Source organism: Poecilia latipinna, unplaced genomic scaffold, assembly GCF_001443285.1.
Source record: "Poecilia latipinna isolate Pla-1442-1.1 unplaced genomic scaffold, P_latipinna-1.0 Scaffold370, whole genome shotgun sequence".
Taxonomy (NCBI): domain Eukaryota; kingdom Metazoa; phylum Chordata; class Actinopteri; order Cyprinodontiformes; family Poeciliidae; genus Poecilia; species Poecilia latipinna.
The window spans coordinates 207649-227620 of record NW_015112986.1 but is presented as its reverse complement, the minus strand read 5'-3'; the positions used below and the strand labels follow the sequence as shown (position 1 = coordinate 227620).

General features: G+C 38.9%; 1 protein-coding gene across 2 annotated transcripts in view; it reads right to left on the bottom strand.

Moving 5' to 3' along the window:
• mtnr1al (melatonin receptor type 1A like) overlaps positions 1–4929 on the bottom strand; it is a 34070-nt gene extending 29141 nt beyond the window's left edge. For both annotated transcript variants that reach the window (XR_001425503.1, XM_015036481.1), the window contains exon 1: positions 4187–4929. Coding sequence is in view for 1 of the 2 variants with exons in the window: in XM_015036481.1 (XP_014891967.1) it covers positions 4187–4484 (298 nt within the window). In the remaining variant the exon portion in view is untranslated. The remainder of the gene's footprint in view (positions 1–4186) is intronic.
• Between the last annotated feature and the right edge of the window lie 15043 nt (positions 4930–19972).

The window sequence follows — 19972 nt, the reverse complement described above, 5'->3', positions numbered from 1 at the left end:
AATTGGTTTCAATAATGATCTGGGTCGGAGCAAATTCATTTACATTTACACTCTACAGACAGATGGTTTCATTCAGTCTCAACGTGAGGAAAGCTGAAACTGAGATGGGATGCACAGACCACCGGCGCCTCCAGCAGACTACTGGATGTCCTGATCCCATTCTTCATCCATAGCAGGTTTCTTGGTTAGAATTGAGAGGAAGCCACTCTCTTGGATGAAAAGCAACCCCACACACAGACTGAGTCAGGATGCTCCTCCGTTGGCATGACAAAGGACTCATTGAAGCGCCCACCTGTGCTTTTCCACAATTTTTTTTTTTTTACACAAATCTGAAAGCAGATTTGTAAGAAAAAATGAAAATCCAGCAGAATTTGTCTACCCTTTATGCTGTTTTCACCTGTCATATGTTCGTTTTCCAAAGGTATTCATGTCAGTGCTCATGCAAATATACTTACATCGAGCAAAGTCTGTACTAGTAATCTAATGATGATGTGAATCGTCAATAAAAACCAAAGGTGGAATGTCTGAAAACCTTTTGGACAAGATTGTGAAACTTTGACACTATTCATCAGAAAGCCTTACTATTCATCATATTCTTGCCATTCTGTATTTTCCCACTTCCTTCTAGCTCCCCTTATAAGTTAGAAGTTAAAAACAATAAATATGTTTAAGCCAATAGTACCAAGCAGATGGTATTATTGGCACTTTATTGCTGTCCACCTGAAAAAGGTAGTTAATTAAGCCAAGACATAAAGATTGCAACTAATGTCAGAATACAATAGGAGGAAGATAATCCAGTAAAGATTTTCCATTTAAATTAGTTTCTTTTTTCCCCCCAAGATGATTCCTTGTGAATTTTTCTAAAGAAAATGAAAACGTGGTTAAAAAGCAAAAGGCTAACAGATGTCCATGCAAAGAGGATCTGATGGATATTTGGTCTTTTGTGTCATAAAATCAGTTTTCAGGAGAATAAAACAGTTTACTCTAAGTATTTAACATTTGAAATAGAATTGTATAGATGCAGTCTACCCATGATTACAAATAGTGAGTTTTGGTTTTTTTAATGTCAAATTGGAAACAGCCACAGGAGGAGTCACAGACTTTTATTTTTTCTCTCAAGGTTCAGTCTAGTAATACATTTCAATTGATAAAAATCCCTTTACTTGTCTTCCTGTGAGGTCAGCAGCAGCAGCAGTAACAGAAGAGGCGTATTAGAAACGCATGCTCATAGATACTATTGGGTGATATTTTGAGTTCATCAACCGGCCCAGTCTTTTATGGATTACTCCATCCAGGCGGGATTGTCCTCTGCCTCTGAAAAGGTTGAGCGCCGCTGATCTACTGGCCAGAGGATCAATGAAACAGTCGGACTCATTCAGATTGATTTCCAGCCGGAACGCAGTGGCTCGTGGTTTCAGGCACAGCAAACGAGTTTAATTTGGCGGGATGTGGCAGCGAGCCAAAACCCATCCATGCCAAACACAAAGCTCTCCTCCCTCCGTCTTCTCTGATTTAACTGCGAGTTGAGCTGAGTGTTCTGACCCGTTGAATGTAAACCATTACAGGTCAAGTTCTCCTGCAGAAGATGCCAGTAGAAGGAGAGATTGCACATCATGCCTAAAGGTGCTCTGACAGTTTTTCACAGATCAGGTGGCATTTACATGATGGGAACAATAGCAATAGTTTCGTGATGACCTGATAATATGTGTCAGATGAATGGTAAGGAAGAGATGAGAGTAATTCAATCGATGCATCTGGGAGAGAAGAAACAAGACAATGAAGAGTCATTGAACAAGGAAAATAGGACACCTGAGAGGACGGCTGAACAGGAGAGTCTTAAAGGGATAAATTAAATTGGAAGCGCAAGAAAAGACAGAACGGAAAAGAATGAGCTTAATTGAAGGATGAGCTGAGGAGATGAATGAGGGGAAATTGTGGAGGACAAATGAGAGGAGAGAACAGAAAGCAAAGACACAGGATGAATATAAAAAAGAAGGAAGCAGTCCATGAGGTTTTCTAGTTTTGGTTGCTACATTCCTGCCCTGGGAATCAAGGCATACAGAGACAGAATCCATACAACCAGAGCAGCACAACCATTAGAAAAGTGACACATCTGGGCTTTTATCTTTATCTACTGCCTTGGAGACAGTTTAGCAGTATTAGAAAAATAGAGATGAAGACATGAAAAACTCCAAGATTTCAGCCCTACCCTTTGCTGGACGGTTATCTCTATATTAGCTGATTTATTTATTTTAGCACTAAAATAAAACACATTTATTGAAAATAGTTTGAATTTGTTGGCTGATAAAACGTTGTGGAGGTGCAAGTGGAAACACCTGCTGATGTGGCTGAAAACATTCATCGAATAGTCAAACTATTAAATCTGTCTTTTGTAGTTTTTAATAATAATTCAGGGCTGTTTGTGTAATGATCAAAAATGCACGTTCACACGATGCATTTGGATCAAGACAGAGCAAAATGTATCTATTTTTTTTCTACATCTGCAGAGAAATTTCAGACGAACTCATCAGCTTCTCATATGTGTGAAATTTCCTGTCAGACACTTTTCTTCATGGAGCGTTTAAGCCGGTTCATGGAGGAGAGCTGACCTTTCCAGTTGTCAGGTGGATATTTCGCATCTGCCATCTTCTCTGCTTTTGCTCTCTAAAGAGTGTGATCACACAACTGCTGAGCAACGCAAACCTTTTGAACGGAGACTCACTGATCAATCGGCCAGAGATCATAACTTTTTCCTCATCAGCTCTGTTCAGTTCCGGCTGCTCATACACTGACGTAAATGCACAGAAAACAATAAAGCTCCACTTTTAAAGTAAAGGTGCTTCAAAAATAAAAATCTGATAAAGTTTGTGGACATAATTTTGATGCATAAATATGAAATATTTTCTGTTTCATTCATGAGTATGATCTCTATGATAGAAAAGAAAATTGGTATTGGTCCCAAAAACTGGGCTCAGCTACTTTAAAGCTGCTCTAAAACAACAAAACCGTACCAAGCCTGATCTGGGCCAAAACTCAGGTAATAAGTATTTAATGTTTACATGCAACCAAATCATATTTTAAAAAATCTCTCTCTTAAAGTTGAGCTTCTCCTAAAATATTGTTTCGTTCAGACTTTCATGGTCACTTTTCTGTTTGTGCAGCAGAGGTGTGAATTGAACTGCGGCTCTCGGCTGGCACACGACCATCGCTGCATGTTCAACCTCCTGTTGATCTCCATTAACACTGATTGAGTTAAGTGTCTCACTAAGTGCCTCTTGAGTTGAGCTTCCAGGAGGAGATGTAGCCCTTCTCCTCCTCCGTTTCTCCTCTGTTGCCTTTGGAATTAGCATGACCATTATTGCACTTTATTTCTTATTGATTACAAAAAGGCATGAATTGGATTTATGTTCCTGTTTATGGGAGTCAAGCCTCCCTCACTATTTGCATGCTGCCAAATAAATGTTGCTTATCATTATTCTGAACCTGTCAAGTGAACATTAATAGGGTGAGCATCCTTGGTAAGTGCTTTAAATGTGATATTTTCTGCTTCAGATCATTCTCGGGTTTGGTGATTAATGAGAGTTAATAGAGGAATCCTTCTGAATTATTGTTTAATTAGTTGTAATTATTTTCGCTTTACTGTGCACAGCGGTGGGACTTTTAATCAGAATGGGGTAACTATCAGGTTTACAAACTCATTTGCAGGAGAAACTTCTGCTTCAGAAGTTTAGACCTTCAGAAATCAACGAGGTGAGTCAGATCAGCTGCAGACAACGAAAAGGGCAAAGAGAGGAAAGATCATCTCTAGGCTCATCAGTCATGTTGCCTGGTTAGAGAATGAGCAGCAACTTCCTTTTGATCCAAAACTCCTGGAACTTTATCTAAATAATGTCATTAATTAGGTATACCATGTTGGTGTAAATCTACTTTAACTTTAACATTTTTTCATTTTATCGCAAAGTTTTTTTTTTTTTTTTTTTTTTTTTTGGGAAAATAAAACTTTTTGAAATTAGTCCTGCAAGGAAAAAAAAAAGTTTAATTATTGGATTTCAAATATTTTTTTACAGGGATTCCTAATGTTATACGAATCACAAGTGCATCAAATTGGCTGAAAAAGTGATCAAATTGAGGATTTTTCACACCTCTCATCATTCTGTTCAACAGCTGCCTGTGTCCATGTCTGTACCTGCTTTCCTGAGTTTTCTGTTCCTGAACACCGACACGATCACCAGCAGGTTCCCGATAACATCCACCACGATGGTCGTGATGAGGACGCCGGCCAGCACGGTGGCCACCCACGGGAAGGAGTGCTGCTGCTGACCCGGGGCACCCTCCTCGCCCGCCGCTGCCGTGGAATTGCGCGGCTCCAGGGTCCCTCCCGCCATGGTGGGCTCATGGTCCTCCAGGGACATCAGTTGCGGGAGGTGCCTTGGATCGACCAGTCGCATCGGGTCGTAGCGGCGGAAAGTGGGTCCATTCAGCATAACGCACGAAGGTCAGACTAGGCACAGCCGGAAAGGGTGCGCATGGCTGCGCGCTCAGCTGCGGTTCAGTTTTTTACGCGCCCGAGCCTCCAAAGGTAGGACAGGATATTTCAGAAGACATTACTTTTGTCTTGGGTTTATCCCACTGGACACCCACGGAGGATCAACGGCAGTCTCGATCTCTAAGGCTCAGGAAAACAGATTCTGTGGCGGCAAACATCTCCCCAGTCAGTCTGCCAAACACCTTCCATCTAAACTGGAACACAGCGGCTCAGCTGACCCGTCTCTTTCTCCTGCTTTCGGTCACCTATCTGCTCTCCTGTTCATGATCTCCATTTCATTCAGCCTCACATGTGCGCTCCATCAGTCTGGAGACTTTCAACATCATTTAGACTCCTCCAGCTTCCTCTCTCTGAGCGCCTCAGTCTGAGCCCAGCACGTTTACGCGCCTTTAAACATCCAGCGAGATCCGCGCGCTCTCTCACCTTACCTCTTCTGACGCGTGTGCTCGTTCTCGTGAGAGTGCACGTGCTTCTCTGAGGTTCACCAGGTAAACCGCCGTCCACCTTTGAGCATATAGACTACACGCATTATACATTTTATAAGAAGTATGGACACGGTAAAATCATAAAAAGCTATCAAACATAACAAAAAGATCAATAATGTAATTATATTATCAATTTAAGGAGATTACGTTTAAATTATAACATTTGTTTTAAACATGTGGGTATTATTATTATTATTATTATTATTATTATTATTATTATTATTATTATTATATTTTCATTGATTGTTGTTTATGGACCCTAGGTCTGTTATAAAATCTATCAAATTACATCTTCAGACCTTTTAGCAAAACAAAGTAAAATTGAATCAGCACTTCAAGATCTGCTCATCAAGTCTGCGTTTCACTGCCAAAAGTGTCGAGACTAACAGAAATTTAGCTGAGAAAGATTCCTGCTCACATTTTCTTGTTTGTTTTTTGGTATTTCTTGTCATTTTTTTATAATAAAGTTTGTTGCACATCTAGTAAGTTTCTAGAACTTTATTAATCAATTTACCAAATTAATGAAAACCAGGATAAAAATAGAAACATTTCATGTCTTCTGAATTTCATTGTTTTGATATTTAGTTGATCATCGTTGCTCCTGAATCAAAGGAAGGAATGCTTAAGGAGGATGTTATTAGCTTTCTTTATTCATGACAGCTGTTTTAGATAGGATGCTTTATTGTTTTCATGACACATCTCATTGTGGTTTCATCTTTCCCTTTCCAGACATCCGTAATGGTCTGATGGATTCTTCATCAGAGAACGTAGCTCTACCCCAGTTATCTGAAGTCCAATCCCAGTGCATCCTGCAGGATGTCAGTCTGGTTGATTTGGGCTCAACCTTACTAGCAGGAATATAAAGCAATGATGGCAACACATGTTTCCCTGGGGTGAACCAGGGCTGATCAAGAAAGAACGAGTTAAAGCACCACTTCTTTTTAAAGCAACCATTCAGCTCTTCTGTTTCAATGACGCCAGCTTTCCTCTTTTTGTAAGAGTTTTTCTAAATTAACAATGAATTCAATGAAAAAGCCCTCATTTCTTGGCAAGGCTAAAAAGCAGTGCAAATGATGTTTCTCTGGCAGCAATTTTGATTGATCTTTTAATAATTTGTATTTCTTTTGATACAAGATTTAACCTTTGATCTCAGTTTGTTTTGATACCTCTGTAGGCCATCAGAGTGGGACTTCATTTTCAATGTTTGTCAATTTTATATTCTTAGGTTCACAGGATTTTGTTTCTCCCAACTGTAGTTGTAAACACGGTTTACGCTTTTATTTCTCTAACATATTTGTGAGGAGAAAATCAAAATCCAGACTTAAGCAGCAGAGTCTTTGAGTGCCTTTTGAGATTAAAAATATCATACTTTACAAATGCTGTTAACTCACAGCCAATAGCTTCACGCACACTGGGATGAGATATTTGTCTCTTGACAGTCAGGTACTAGATTTTTTATTTTTATTTTTTTTTTATTTAAAGCAATTCTTCACTTTAATTGTGTTTGAAGAAACCCCAAACTGTCTTTGTTTAGTTCAATTATCCCATCTTCACATCACTTTTTCTATTCAGTTATTGTGCTAAACATTTGGGCAACACTTTGACGTCTTTGATTTGTTTACATTTGATGCTGCTTAGTTTCTGAAGGTGATGCTGTTTGCTCATAATAAAGGAATAAAATCTCCTTCCTGTGTTGTACAAAAAAAAAAAAAAAAAAAGAAGACTGAACATTTGTAAAGGGAAATTTTTATGTGCTGAATAGTTTGGGTCCCAAGCTGGGATTGTGGATTTAAATAAGAAAAGTGTAAAGAAAATGCAATAATACGCTCTGACTCCCTGAAGTAGAGCCAGTGACAACAAACTCTATTACTGCTGTAAACATTGGGAGTTTGGGATCTGTAGAAGTCCAAACGTTTATCTTTGTGTGCCAAAATATCATGCATGGATGACGGATGGTTTCTTGTCACATCTGTCACAAACTAACTTCAGTCTTTTGCGTTTCAAAACGTTTAGGGAATTTTGGCACATATGTTATTTGAAAGAATCCACTGATGAATTAATAACCAGAGTTGTAAAAGAGGGGTTTATGGAGCCCTACAGCCTGTCTTCTTTTAGTGAAAATTCTTCAGTTAGTCAAGAAAATAATTAGTAAGTAAGTAAGTACGTATTGCTACGTGCTTTCAGAAACAGCTGATTATGTTTTGACACACCTGGAAGAGTTTGTGCAGAAGATGTGTGAAAACAAAGTGCAACTGTAGCCCAGCATGTTATAGAAGCAATTCTCACAATTTTCTTTTCTGAGTGACTTTCTCAGGCTTGGGCTCACATTTGACTCAAGAATACTTTGATATGCAGAGGAGTTCATGGTTGACTTAATGGCATCAAGGGGAGCAGGTCTGCAGCTGCAAAACAAGCCTAGGTGGGAGATGTGTTTGGCTTTCTCCAAACATGATACCGTCCATTATGTGGCTTACTTTTACCTCAGATCTCCAAAGATTGTTGTTCTGAAAATCATAAGGTTCTACTTTGTAAACCTATGTGCTATATACAGTTATATAGTTTAGACAGACAAGAAGCTCCATCCTTCAACTACTGAAAACTCTTCAGTCCTTTTCTAATGAACTTATCATCCACTTTAACATTTAACTTGTTGACTGAAGCCTGCAGCAACTGAGAGCTTTTGAGATTTTTAAAAATTCTCTAAGTTTTGCATGTTTTGACATTGGGTTCAATTTGCTGGTCCATCCACTCCTGGAAAGATTAGCAGCTGTTCTGGAAATGTAAGTTTTTATTTCCTAATGGCAGTGTAGATGGTCCAACTGTTGAGTTTGTGGATCTTCCCTGAAGTCTCCTGTTAGCAGGACACATCTGGTGCACATTGCCAGAAATCATTATGTTCAGACTTGGCTTCATCTTGCCAATCAGGTTATATTGTACCTAGTACCTCTGGAGGTGGGATCCCATAGTTTTTATAGGAGTCAAGACCTTGATTATTAAGTCCTGATATGATTTTCCTGTTCTGAATTAGTTGTCCTTTTTCCTGTAGTCTTGCTGGAAGAGCTTTAAATCCCTCTTAGTCTGACCCGTCTCCTCAGACAGGATTATCTTGAGACACCCCACCAGGAGCTACAGCCCAGGAGATATAATCATTATGCTTTTATTTTTGATCTGATATAAGACACTGAAAGTAAAGGTGTTAGATTATTGTGTGCTTTAAGTAGTTGTCTAACTCACCATTTGATCTAAATTCTAAAGTGTATCATTAATTTAAGTCTGATAGATGTGCATAGAGTTAGACGTTTTAAGTCCTTGTGTCCGTTTTCCATCATCTGAGCCGGCAGTTTGTGTAACCACTTCTTTTGTCTTTGTCTTGTTTTCCCATCAGGCTCGGAGCCATCTGCTTGGCAGCTCCATTGTGCACCTTACTTTACTTTCAAACTCATTCTATCCTTGTCACAGGAAACACGCCTCATCAGCCTTTAGACTCAGAAAAGTTACATGGTCACTGTAATATGCTGACTTAATTTAGCACCTCTAGGCCTAGCAGCTCTCTCCTGTGACTTCACGTTGATTTGCAAAGTGAGCCGCACAGGGTAAGTAATCTATAAAGATACATACAGTTTGATAGATTTTAACTTGAGCTGTCAGCCGCAACAACTTCTCAAGTCGGATAGTACAATGAGGTTGGTCAACTGATAAATCTGTTGTTTGTTGATCATTTCTTGTAACCTGTTATGTATTATCATCAGATCTTAAAAGACATTTTCAGTACATCTACTGTGTTTGTTGCACACAGTAGAGCTTACCAATAGAAATAAAGTTTTCTGAGCCTCAAACAACAGTTTCCGTCTTGCTGTGGTGCAGGATTACACCGGTATTATTATTTTTATCACATTAAGCTGCATCAAAGGTTATGTGTGAAGGTTGTCTTTGTACCAAGGGCTGTGCACCACTTAGTGTGACATCCTGTGAAAAATGTTAATCTTCAGGATAATTCTGTATGCATACTTAAGCAAGTAATCACTGATCCAATATCAAAAATCTGTGTATTCCTTGTCATCGTGAGCCCCAAGATGAGATGCTCTGCAGCGTGCAAGTTCACACAACTTACTAAGTTACATTATAAACTGATTATAAATCACATTTTGTTCCTTTCCAAAACACCTGATCATGAAATAAAATACTAAGATCTTTGACAGAAACTCACTTTGTCTTTCAGTCTCCTGGCAACCATCAGCACTGTGGGTGTAGTTTGGAGGTGTGTGCACCTACCCAGCAGTGAACAGCATGGCAGCAGGGATCAGTGCATACAGGTTTCTATGAGCAAAAAACCTGAGATTGTGGGCAAGAATAGCACCAATTGTTCTTTGCACCTACGTAACGAGATTGCCTCAGTTGAGGGCAATCGGTTGCTGTATGGGATGCGAACAGTAGTTGTTGAACAAGTAGTGTTATAATGTCTTACCTGGAGTGCTATAGGGCTAATGTGGACAACATAACGTTTTAGCTTAATTACTCAGCTGGCATGGAAAGTTTTGCTTCAATTATTTGATGACCGAGCGTGAACCAGACCCTAGAGTTAATATGCCGTCTCTGCTGCCATTTCAGTCGCCCATAATTCATCCAGGGTCACAGACTGCTGGACCAGGATGAAAATAGGCACCACAATGTCCGTAGTGTTTTTTTTTTTTTTTTTTTTGGATGCTAAAACTACTCTGGAAACTTTCACACTCTAATTTTGTCAGAGTGATGAATGCCACAGGCAGCTTAGTGAAGGCCTTAATTGCATTGAGTTTCTTTTGGACTTGAGATGAAATGACAGAGGTTTTGGATGATAGATGGAAAATAAATTTTTTGGCCTCGTACATCTGATTCTGATGAAGAAGCATTGCTGTTATGTTTAAGACGGAGCCTCGCACTCCCAAATGATACGTGTCTTTTTGTCCCATCACACAAGACTGAAACTTATTCCCACATATAATTATCTTGTGGACACAAAGTATAAATTATTCATCTTCTTGTACACAAAGGAGCTTCCGCAGTTGGCTACGAATTTTGTTTGCGGTACAAGCTGTGGCTCTTGGTTGGAAACATTCATTTGTGCCGTGGGGTGTTACGTTTGCTGCAAGGTGAAATTACATTTTGAAGTCTCTCCTTTCCTTCTGTCATATAATTTTATACTCCCTATAAATACAAAAATATAACTCAAAATGCTAATGAGGACTATCTAATACCTGGACAAATCCATGCAAGATGCATAGCATGTATAAAATGTTTGCCAAGATTTTTGTTTTTGTTTTTATTGGGTTGTAAAATAATCAATATATGAGAAAGTGGTGGCGCTCCATACTCCACAGCAGGTTTTCAGTAGCAAGAATCACCCAGTCCTGTTAGAAAACCTTTTAAATATCACTCCTTAACCTTGATGGAGTGACTGTGGAAGTCGACAGGTTATTTTTAAGACACTAAAAGCACTGAAGTTAGTTTTGTTGAATTGCTGCAGAGGTGACACAAAGGCTGAAATCATGTTGCTATGCTGCTTCTGTTATCAGGTCAGTGGAAAATTGCAGAACTAGAGCTTTTCCATTAACAATATTAGCATCTTTTCCTCTTGGTACTGTTTAACATTTCCTCTCAGAAAGTGGCAAAATAAAGATTGAAAGATAAAGAAAGAATGATTTTTGTCATGATCCGTGTTTCTGTGTATTTATTTTAAGGTTTTTCTGTGTTCAGTTTCTGTCCTGTGAGTCTCTGCGTGTTCCCCGTTGATTGCTTCCCAGCTGTGTCTCATTCCTGTGATTACCCTCCCAGTGTATTTAGTCCCACCTGTTGTCTGTGTTCCTTGTCAGATCCTCGTAGTTTGTTGTCTGTTGTCGTACGTTGAAGCTCTCCAGTTGAACTGTGAAGTCCTGGTTTGCTTAGCTCTCGTTTCAGTCTTCAGTTATCAGTTGCTACCGGTATTAGCTGTTTACTAACTCTCTGCCGTGCTGCCTGTTCTGGACTGTTGAGCATCTTCATTAAACTCATCATCATCTTTACCTGGGTCCTCAGCGTTCATTCTCACCACCACCAACCACACCTCATGACTATTTTGACATAAGCTCATTCAGAAGCTGTGGAAAAGATCCATCCATCTGTCTGTACATCTTGTACAGTTTCTCTTAGAAACATTGAGTGGAACGTTTGGCATAAATGCAAACTCCACCAGAATAATTTGTTTATCAAGTATGAAGTTGATAACAGGTTATAAGTTAAAGAGGGATACGATTTGTCTGGAGAGAGTTAATGAACTTAACATATTTTCAATCAATTCAGAGCTGGAGCAGCATCATCCTCTCCTGTCCCCCAGTCAAACCTTCCATCTGACACAGCAGCTTTCCTGTCACACCATAAATGTTTTATTATCCACCAGCTGAAGGATCCCTCTACTCCTCCAGTGGACAGACAGACAGACATTTAACTGAGAACCAAAGAGCCTCCTTATAGTTTCTGGGATACACCAAAGCATTTGCAAGCAAGTGAAGCTTTGTTTTTCATCCCTTCTGTAAAATCTACTGAAAGCTCCTCCCTGTAGGAGGCCCAACCACCTCAGCTGGCGTCTTTTCATCCAGGAAAGCAGTGACTCTGTTCTGAAGTCCTCCATAATATCCCACAATCTATCCCAAAGGCAAGTCTGGTCACTGTGCAGCAGAAATTCAGTCTTTTGTATTTGTGACCTAATTTTTCTTGCCTTTGCCATCAGTTTATGACTTTAAGTGAAGTTTGGTGATGACCTGATAAAATCGCCTTCTTCATCCCAGATCTGCACAGCAGACGACTCCAGTGCTCCTATCTTCTCATGATCTAAAGACCCAGACATACTTAAAAACCCTTCAGTCAAGGCAGCTGCTCGTTCCCAACCTGAAGGAGACAATCCTCCATTTTTTTTTCAAATAATCTTTAAAAAGCATTTTTAAAGGTGCCTACATATGGATGAGAAATTAACTGGATGTTTTTTTTTTCTTTTTACCTTAATGAACAAAGTATTGCCATAATCTTTTCTTAGATATGACTTTTCTATTTTTGTCTTTTGCCCAAAATCATAAAATATCATCTTGCCTCATATCATCTGATGTTTCAAGTCAAAGGCCTTCTTGTTAATGTGCTGCATATTTTCTTCCAAATATGTAGTTTTGGATAAAAGACTGAAACCATCATAAAAGTGACATCATCTCTTTTCCTCAACTGAACCACAAATAGAACAGAAGTTTGGGAGCCCTATAAATAACACCACTGCATCTGGGATAAACGTGAAGGACTAAACAAGGAGATGGATCTGGATCACTGGCAAGGGTCCAATTCAAAAAGAAGGAGGAAGGTAGAAACTGGGTGTGGAAAGACGAGTCAGAGCCCAGAGAATCTGAATGATTCATATCCACATCAAACACAACATTCACCAAGTCGCTGGATTTTTATCTAAGCAGACCAAGAGCTCTCGTCTTTCTCATCTGACATGCACTTTGTTGATCCTTGAATCGCTCAACTCTCATCTTTTAATAATGAGTTTCAGTGTGCATAAGCATCAACACACAATCACACTTTTAAACATTCAAAAAATTGAAATGCCACTGTTTTATGGAGAATCTGCACCAAACTGTGAACTTTAATCCTGAAAGAAGAAGCACATTCCTAATGAGATCAGGATGCAAACATCCATATGAGAAAAGAAAGAAAGAGAAGCAGCCACAAACCGGTTATTTGGCATTAACATATTCCATCTCTCCATGCATCGTGCATAAATAACTCCATCGCATATTTCACCACACGTTCACTGTCAGCGTGTGCCTGGAGGTTTATTTAGACCCTGAGGCAATGAAGCAAAAAAAAACAGCACAGAGATGAATCTGTGGATGTGAAACTGATGCATGATCACCAGCACTGTTTGACGTGTTTAGAAAAACAGACAACAGGAAAGGTCAGGCCATTCAAATCAATCTTTATTTTTGAGGTTTGTTTTAATTAGTGTTTGGAATTTATTGTCAATAAAATCAGAAATTAATTTCATTGCAATGTGTGTATAACTTGAGGGTGAGAACAATCATGTTTCATTTATTTTTCTAAAGAATCTTCAAGATACACCAGGTAGCCCTGAGCCCTCGCTCAAGCTCAGAAATCACTTTCACTTTCATCAATGGCTATCTTTCGAATTTTTAGAACATGCTTGCACTTCATGCAAAATTCTCCATCAACTTGCACCACCTACATCATGTAATTTCTTCAAATCTAAAGATAAGGGTGACTGTGAGATTCCCTTCACACACAGCACTTTTGGATGAACTTTCATGCCAGTAAGGGACAAAAATCACGTTATTGTTTCCATACAGGGAGCGTTACCAACATATTACCTTCTATATAATACACACACTTAACACCAGATACTTTTTATCATGAATGCTACCCCATCACCTGACTCCTGACCTGAATATGGAGAAGGACCTTGCAGACTCCTGGGGTCTTTAAGGGCTCAGTTGGCTCCTCATTATATGTGATAATGCAGAATAGTTGCACAGTTGTTTTGAGCATGCACCAAACATCCATTGAGAGGTTGTGGATTACTACCACGGGGTAAGCATATCTTGGTTCTGGATCCATTGTTTTCCATGCATTTGCATGACTTAGTTGGCCAGAATTTGAAGCAGGACCCACCATCCTGGTCAGGGAGCACTGGAGGCTCTTAATGTAAGTTATTGTAATAGTTCTGGTGGCACAGTTGCTTGTGGATGGCATCTTGAAACACTCTTTAAACTATGCTTCATTTACTTTCTTATGCAATTCAAAAAGCCCTCATTTCCATCATGGTAAGGAGTAGGAATAGTGAATGTGAAAATAGGAATGAGAAATGCACTTTGTGTGTAATAAAAGCCCAGACTGGAGCGGTTCACACTTAGAAATTGCTCTGTTATGTCTGAGTTTTTGCATGGAAAAGTGGACTGCTGTCTCCACAGCAGGGTCCCATCTTTGCCTTAAGCTTGGTGGATCTTGGTGTCTTGTTCTCGAGTGATGAAAAGCATGTGAAATGAAGAGAATGATCATTGCAGACATGTCTGCCTCAAAGCCCTCAGAGAAACAAAGGTATGCAAGATAATTTTATATATTTTTTTTATAAAAGATACTGACAGCTCTGAGGTGGACACGCTGCACTTGTTGAAGAGTTATTATGGCACTTTTCACATTGCCAAACACTGACAAACCAAGTCAGCCCCAATGGATTCCCAGGTGCAACTTTTGTGCAATGACTTTCCATGGCACTTAGCTGAATTTAATGCAGTAAAAATAATTTGGAACTCTTTTTTAATCCATATGGATAGATCACTTATAAAAACTGAGGTGGAGCATATGCTGTAGAAATGCAGGATAATCAAGACAATGTGGATCCTGCAGTTTTCCTCATTCTTCTGTGAAATAATGATACTTTGTCTCTGCTTCCAAGCTGCTCAAATGCACAGAATGTTGTTCTCATGATAACGATAAACACCAGCAAGGAGAAGAAGACGTGCTAGAGCACACCTCATCAAACATTGTATAACTTACTAATTAACAAAAACAAAAAAACTATTCTAAGCATAATCACCCCACAAATGAAAAAAAGCAGAGAAAAACAAAATATGCATTTATTGTTATTGGGGAGGATTTAAGCAGAGCAACAAATGTTGGTTGAACATTGAATGAACTCTGTATTGAAAAAAAAACTTTGAGTTGGTTTTGGGCATATGATGAGGAGGCCTGACATTGGAGAAGAAGAAGAACCTCAAGGCAGACCCAGAACACACATTGTACTCCAGAATGAGCAACAGACCATCACCGGGGAAACGGATGTCTCCCTTCTCCATTCACCCCACCAAATGTATCCATTAAGAGGACGTTAAAATGCAACACTTTATCTTCTGGTTTAAAAACAAAAGTTTAAATGCAAAAATTTTTTCTCATATATCTGGGGAAAAAGAAGCTGACATGAATTTAATAAGTCTAGCCACTGACATGCTCATCTATCCAGACAAGATTTAGATTCAGGTGTTCTGGTATTGAAGGAACAGGCTTGCATTGGTTTCCTCCAAGGACACCAAAGCATATGGAGAACTAATTGCAACACTGTTGTGCAGAAGCACATGGTGTAAAGCTTGGGAAATTCTTGTGATTTTCTCATTTGAATGAATGAGGCGCCACTTTTTAATCCAGTTCTCGTCGAATCCAGATGGCAGTTTGGGGACAAGGAGTCAGTGTGTAATCAAGGGCCAATGAGTCATTCATTTTTCAAACCTGCTTCATCTTGTTCAGGGTCACTGGAGCCCATCAGGGAGTTGCAGGGCCCCTGGATGGGCTCCAGTCTCCTCTGACTGTCCAAGATGCTGCCAGGTGAGCGCAGGGGTGCACAGACATGGACAACCATGCACACAAATGCTTTTGAAGAAATGCAGCTGAAATGGAAACCTTCTTGCTAAACTTGCACCCCCAAAAGCCGAGAAAGAAAGTTAGAGTTTAGAGGGCTGGCTGCAAAGTTATGAGTTTCTTGCATTACGCTTCTGTAAATTGGCTCACTGCATAGTCTTATTGATAGTATATTTTATGTAAGTCTGGCCAGATTGCTGCAGTAAATCCCCTGCTGTTTCCATTGTCTTTAGTCCCATAGTGGCAGAACAATAAGTTGCATTTTTAGACCAAAATATTCTCAAATCCCTGCACTGCACATTGACAGGTACAGAGCAGTGAAACTCTTCTTTCACTGATACTTCCCTCTTTCCTCTTGGGTCATTACTGCCCACAATCATGATTGTGCTGCACTAGAATATCTGGGTTGTTTCTAAAATCCCCAATAAAGCACCGGATTGTAGCTGGTGTTTCAAATACAGTCTGGCAAACAGGTATGTGTATGCAGATACGAGCGTACTCCCACACGGCCTCTGTGTAGCTGTGTGAATTAGATCAGTGCTCTTTGGTTCACAGCAGGGAATTCTCTGATATTCAGGAATCCGTACAGTACAAGTATGTCTGTGTATGATTGTTTTAGAACATCTAACTGAGAGAACACATTTGTTCTGAGACGAGCAGAGTTCAAATCTGCATATTTATGAACAGTCATGTCATAAATTATGTATCATGTCCCTAGAGAAGTGTATTATTTTTTTTACCTTACACTGTACACATCAAACACATATTTATATGTACTCTTCTCTAATTGAATATAAAGAAAAACCTGAATAAATGAGTATAAATGACACAGAGTAATAAATAGTTTAAAGAATATAATTAGACTTCACATTTACCTGCTACTGCTGCTCGTGGGCACAACAGTCATCTTGTGATCGGAAGGTTGTAGGTTCAATTTCAGCTTCCTCTAAGTGCCTTGCCTGGGCAAGGCACTTATCAACAAGTTGCCTACCAATCTGCATATTGGTGTGTGACTGTAGTGTAAAGTGTTTTGAGTGGTCAAAAATGATTGGAAAAGCGATATATAAGTCCAGTCAACTTACCTTTCTGCTGTCTAAAAAAGGTTTTGTTCCAAAAAAGGACGATGTGAAGCATTCTATGTCTAAAACATCTGATTTTGAACCAAAATAATCAAAAATCTTTCAAACTATAAAAAACAAATAAATTATGATTGTCCATATCCTGATTTTCTTGGCCAGAAATGTAATTTCAAGACACCTTTCTTTTTTAAATATACTTTATTTTTGTCATTTTAGCAATTTTAGAAACATACATACATTGAACAGTGCTCTGCCTTACAAACCCAGGACTGATTTCTCTTCCTGGTGGAGGCACCCCTACATCTAAAACATTTCCTCTGGAAGGCACCCAGGCATTAGGCCTCCCCACCACATGGTGAAAGCCAGCTGTACCCGCTGCCTTTTAAAGTGACGAAGAAGCATTAAGCTCTTCAAGGGCCCATTTGGCCTTTAAGCTCATTAACATTACAGCCACATTCTTTCAGTCTTTGTTCACTGTTTATTATGACAGGTAAGGGGTTGTAGATTTCCCTCTCTGGGTCGTTCCCCATCCTGCCTCCTGATCTTCATTCAGACTGAGAGATTCTAAAGCTCCTCCATCTGTGGCAGTATCTAATTCCCAACCCCTTTTCAAGTTATACGGGCCATATGGTGGGTTGTCTTTAATCAAAATTAGATCGTAAACCTCACTTATTATGCTATTCATTTCAGATTTCCGTTTCCCTGAAAAAAGCAAGCCCATATTTTTGGAGGACAACCTCTTTTCCGGCAGTCATAACATATCACCATTCCTCCAGAGTCGTATATTGTCCATCTAAGAAATGTTGAGCCTATGATATTTATTCAATTTAAGTTTTATTTTGTTCCCCACAGAAAACACCTGGCTTGTCAGCTGAAAAACACACCTGTTCCTCGCTAACTTCGCCTACCTGCTGTTTGGTTGTGGGGAAGTAGTGTACAGAGGGCTTTCTTTAGGAGGTTTTCTTTGAAAACAACTCCCTGCTGTTGCTGGAAATGATGGGATGCACCCTGAGAATGAATCTAAGGTGAGGCGGCGAGTGTGGTGCTGATAATCGAGCTGAAATGTGCTTTAATGCTCCTTGAGAGCAGCAAACATTACAAGCAATTTATGCTTAAAACTCCCTTCTCCAAGGGTAATTTCTGACTTGCTGAAAACATAAATAAATATTTTAACCAAGCACTCTATTTTATGTAATTAACATAACCATAGATAAAATTTCCATTTTTAATTCTGTACTAAGAGTCCTTTGAAGTCTGGATTGCACTGACATCAAAGGGTTGGTTTTGTCCTTTGTGATGCTCAGCCAAGCCTGTTTGATCAGTTTGGGGTTAGGTGATTTACCTGGTCACTTCAGGATATCCTAATTGCTTTCAATTAAAATTCTATCAGTAAATTATGGTTGTGGATGTATAGCCCTCTCAAATCAGTTTACACTCAAGCCTACATTTCTTCTGGTTTCTGTAGCTTCATTAATAAAAACATGCACGTCTGGTAAATATAGTCTGTTGGCATCACTTAACCCCATTTCTATACGGTAGTAGACTAGAACTGGACTAAAGTGCATCACATACTATACAAATCCTAATTTGTAACCAATTCTGATTACATATATGTGATAAAAAATATTTTCCTGATATGTCCTTTAAAAGCTGAGTGTCTGTGCTGCAGTCTGATTGTTTTAGAATTATGTGGCAGCTAAAAACATAAGAAAAGAAACAGTCAGTGGTTGAATATTAATAAAAAGTGGTTCCTGTATTTAAGGATTAATGTCTCAGTTTTATGCTGTCTTATTTTCTACACAAATAAATGGAAGCTGAAGTCATTTCCATTAACAGATGAGAGATCTCAACCAGCTCTGGTCCACAATGGGCTGCCATATTTACCTTGCACACCGGGGAGCATGAAGCGTTCCAGGTCTGGGGTCTCAGTGGAGGAAGCCATTATTTTCTTGTTTAGTGGAAAGGCCTGATATAATTCCTCTGTGCTGTGGGTTTCCACTGTTGTCTAGAAACTGTTTCACTTGGCAACATCTTCATTCACAAGCATAAATCCTGCTGCTGCAAACATGCAGACCAGCAGCACAGGTGGATATACCACTGAACTGATTCCCAGTTCAATTAACTTCTGCACAAAATTAAAGCCAACACTGACTACCAGTTAAAATATTCTACAACTCTCTGTGGAATGCCCTCTGTGAAATGGGATAAAGTGCTGTGCAAAAGTATTAATATTCCTGGAACTTTTCAAATTACTTTAGCAAATTTTTATGTATTTCATTAAGATTTCATGTGATATAATAAGGTAAAGAAGCACATAATTGATTAGGGAAGAAAAAAAAAGATATTTTAAAGCTTATGCATATGGAAATCTAAAAAAGTGTGGTGTGCATATGTAAGTCAGGACTCTTCATTTTAATACTCCAAAATGAAATGCAATGCTAGCGACTATTATCAGAAGTCAACAAGTAAATAAAAATTTAAGCAGAGTTAGGTTATAAAACAATTACTCAAGATTTAAACACTTTAAAAACTGTTATTAAATACTTCTGACATAAATAAATAAAAAACAATGGGACAAAAGCAAAGCTAACATGACCATCGACCACCTCCACGGTCAAATCCAGTCCTCGAACTTACAGGTTAACATAACCTACAGGTTACATTTAACAGAATGAAACTTTGTTTGTTTGGATCCCCATTAACTGTTGCCGTAACAACGGCTACTCTTCCTGGTGTCCACATCAACCCACATTTTGATCTTACAGAAGATCTGTAAGATCAAGGAGGAATCCTAGATTCCATGAATGTTTCTTATTATGTCTGTATTATACTAGAGCATAAACTTATATGTCAAGCGTCTCACAAAAGAGACACATAACTGTGAATTGTTAATTCCAGAAAGTACAAGGTCACAAGTTGCCTCATAAAAATACTGCTTCCTGAAACTAGCTTGTCAATTCATGGGCAGTGCTCCTTCAACTTACCTGGAATGTTTTATATGAAATAAATAAATAAAATCATATACATTGAATATAATGAATTGCTACAAGGGTTTTTACATGTGAGCTGAATAAATGTATATTTAAAAAAAAGTTTTAAAAAGATACATTTCCAAAGTCAAAACTTTGTGACTGATTAAAAGTTAATTAAGACAAAGTTTTATGTTGGTAATGACTTTAATAAAGTTTTTCAAAAGAAAAAAGTCTTAAGAGGTTTTGGTCACTTTTTGCATGAATAAATTCCCATTAAAAAAAAAAAAAGAACTCTCAGGGATGGTTATCTCTTATCTCTGTAGCAGAAGTGACATTGTTAACTCAACCCCCTGAACACACACACACACACACATGCACACGCACGCACACACACACTGTCACATACAGTGCTTGTTTTAAGTGGATAACGAGGACGATACCTGAGGTGCTGAAATAATTGAAGCT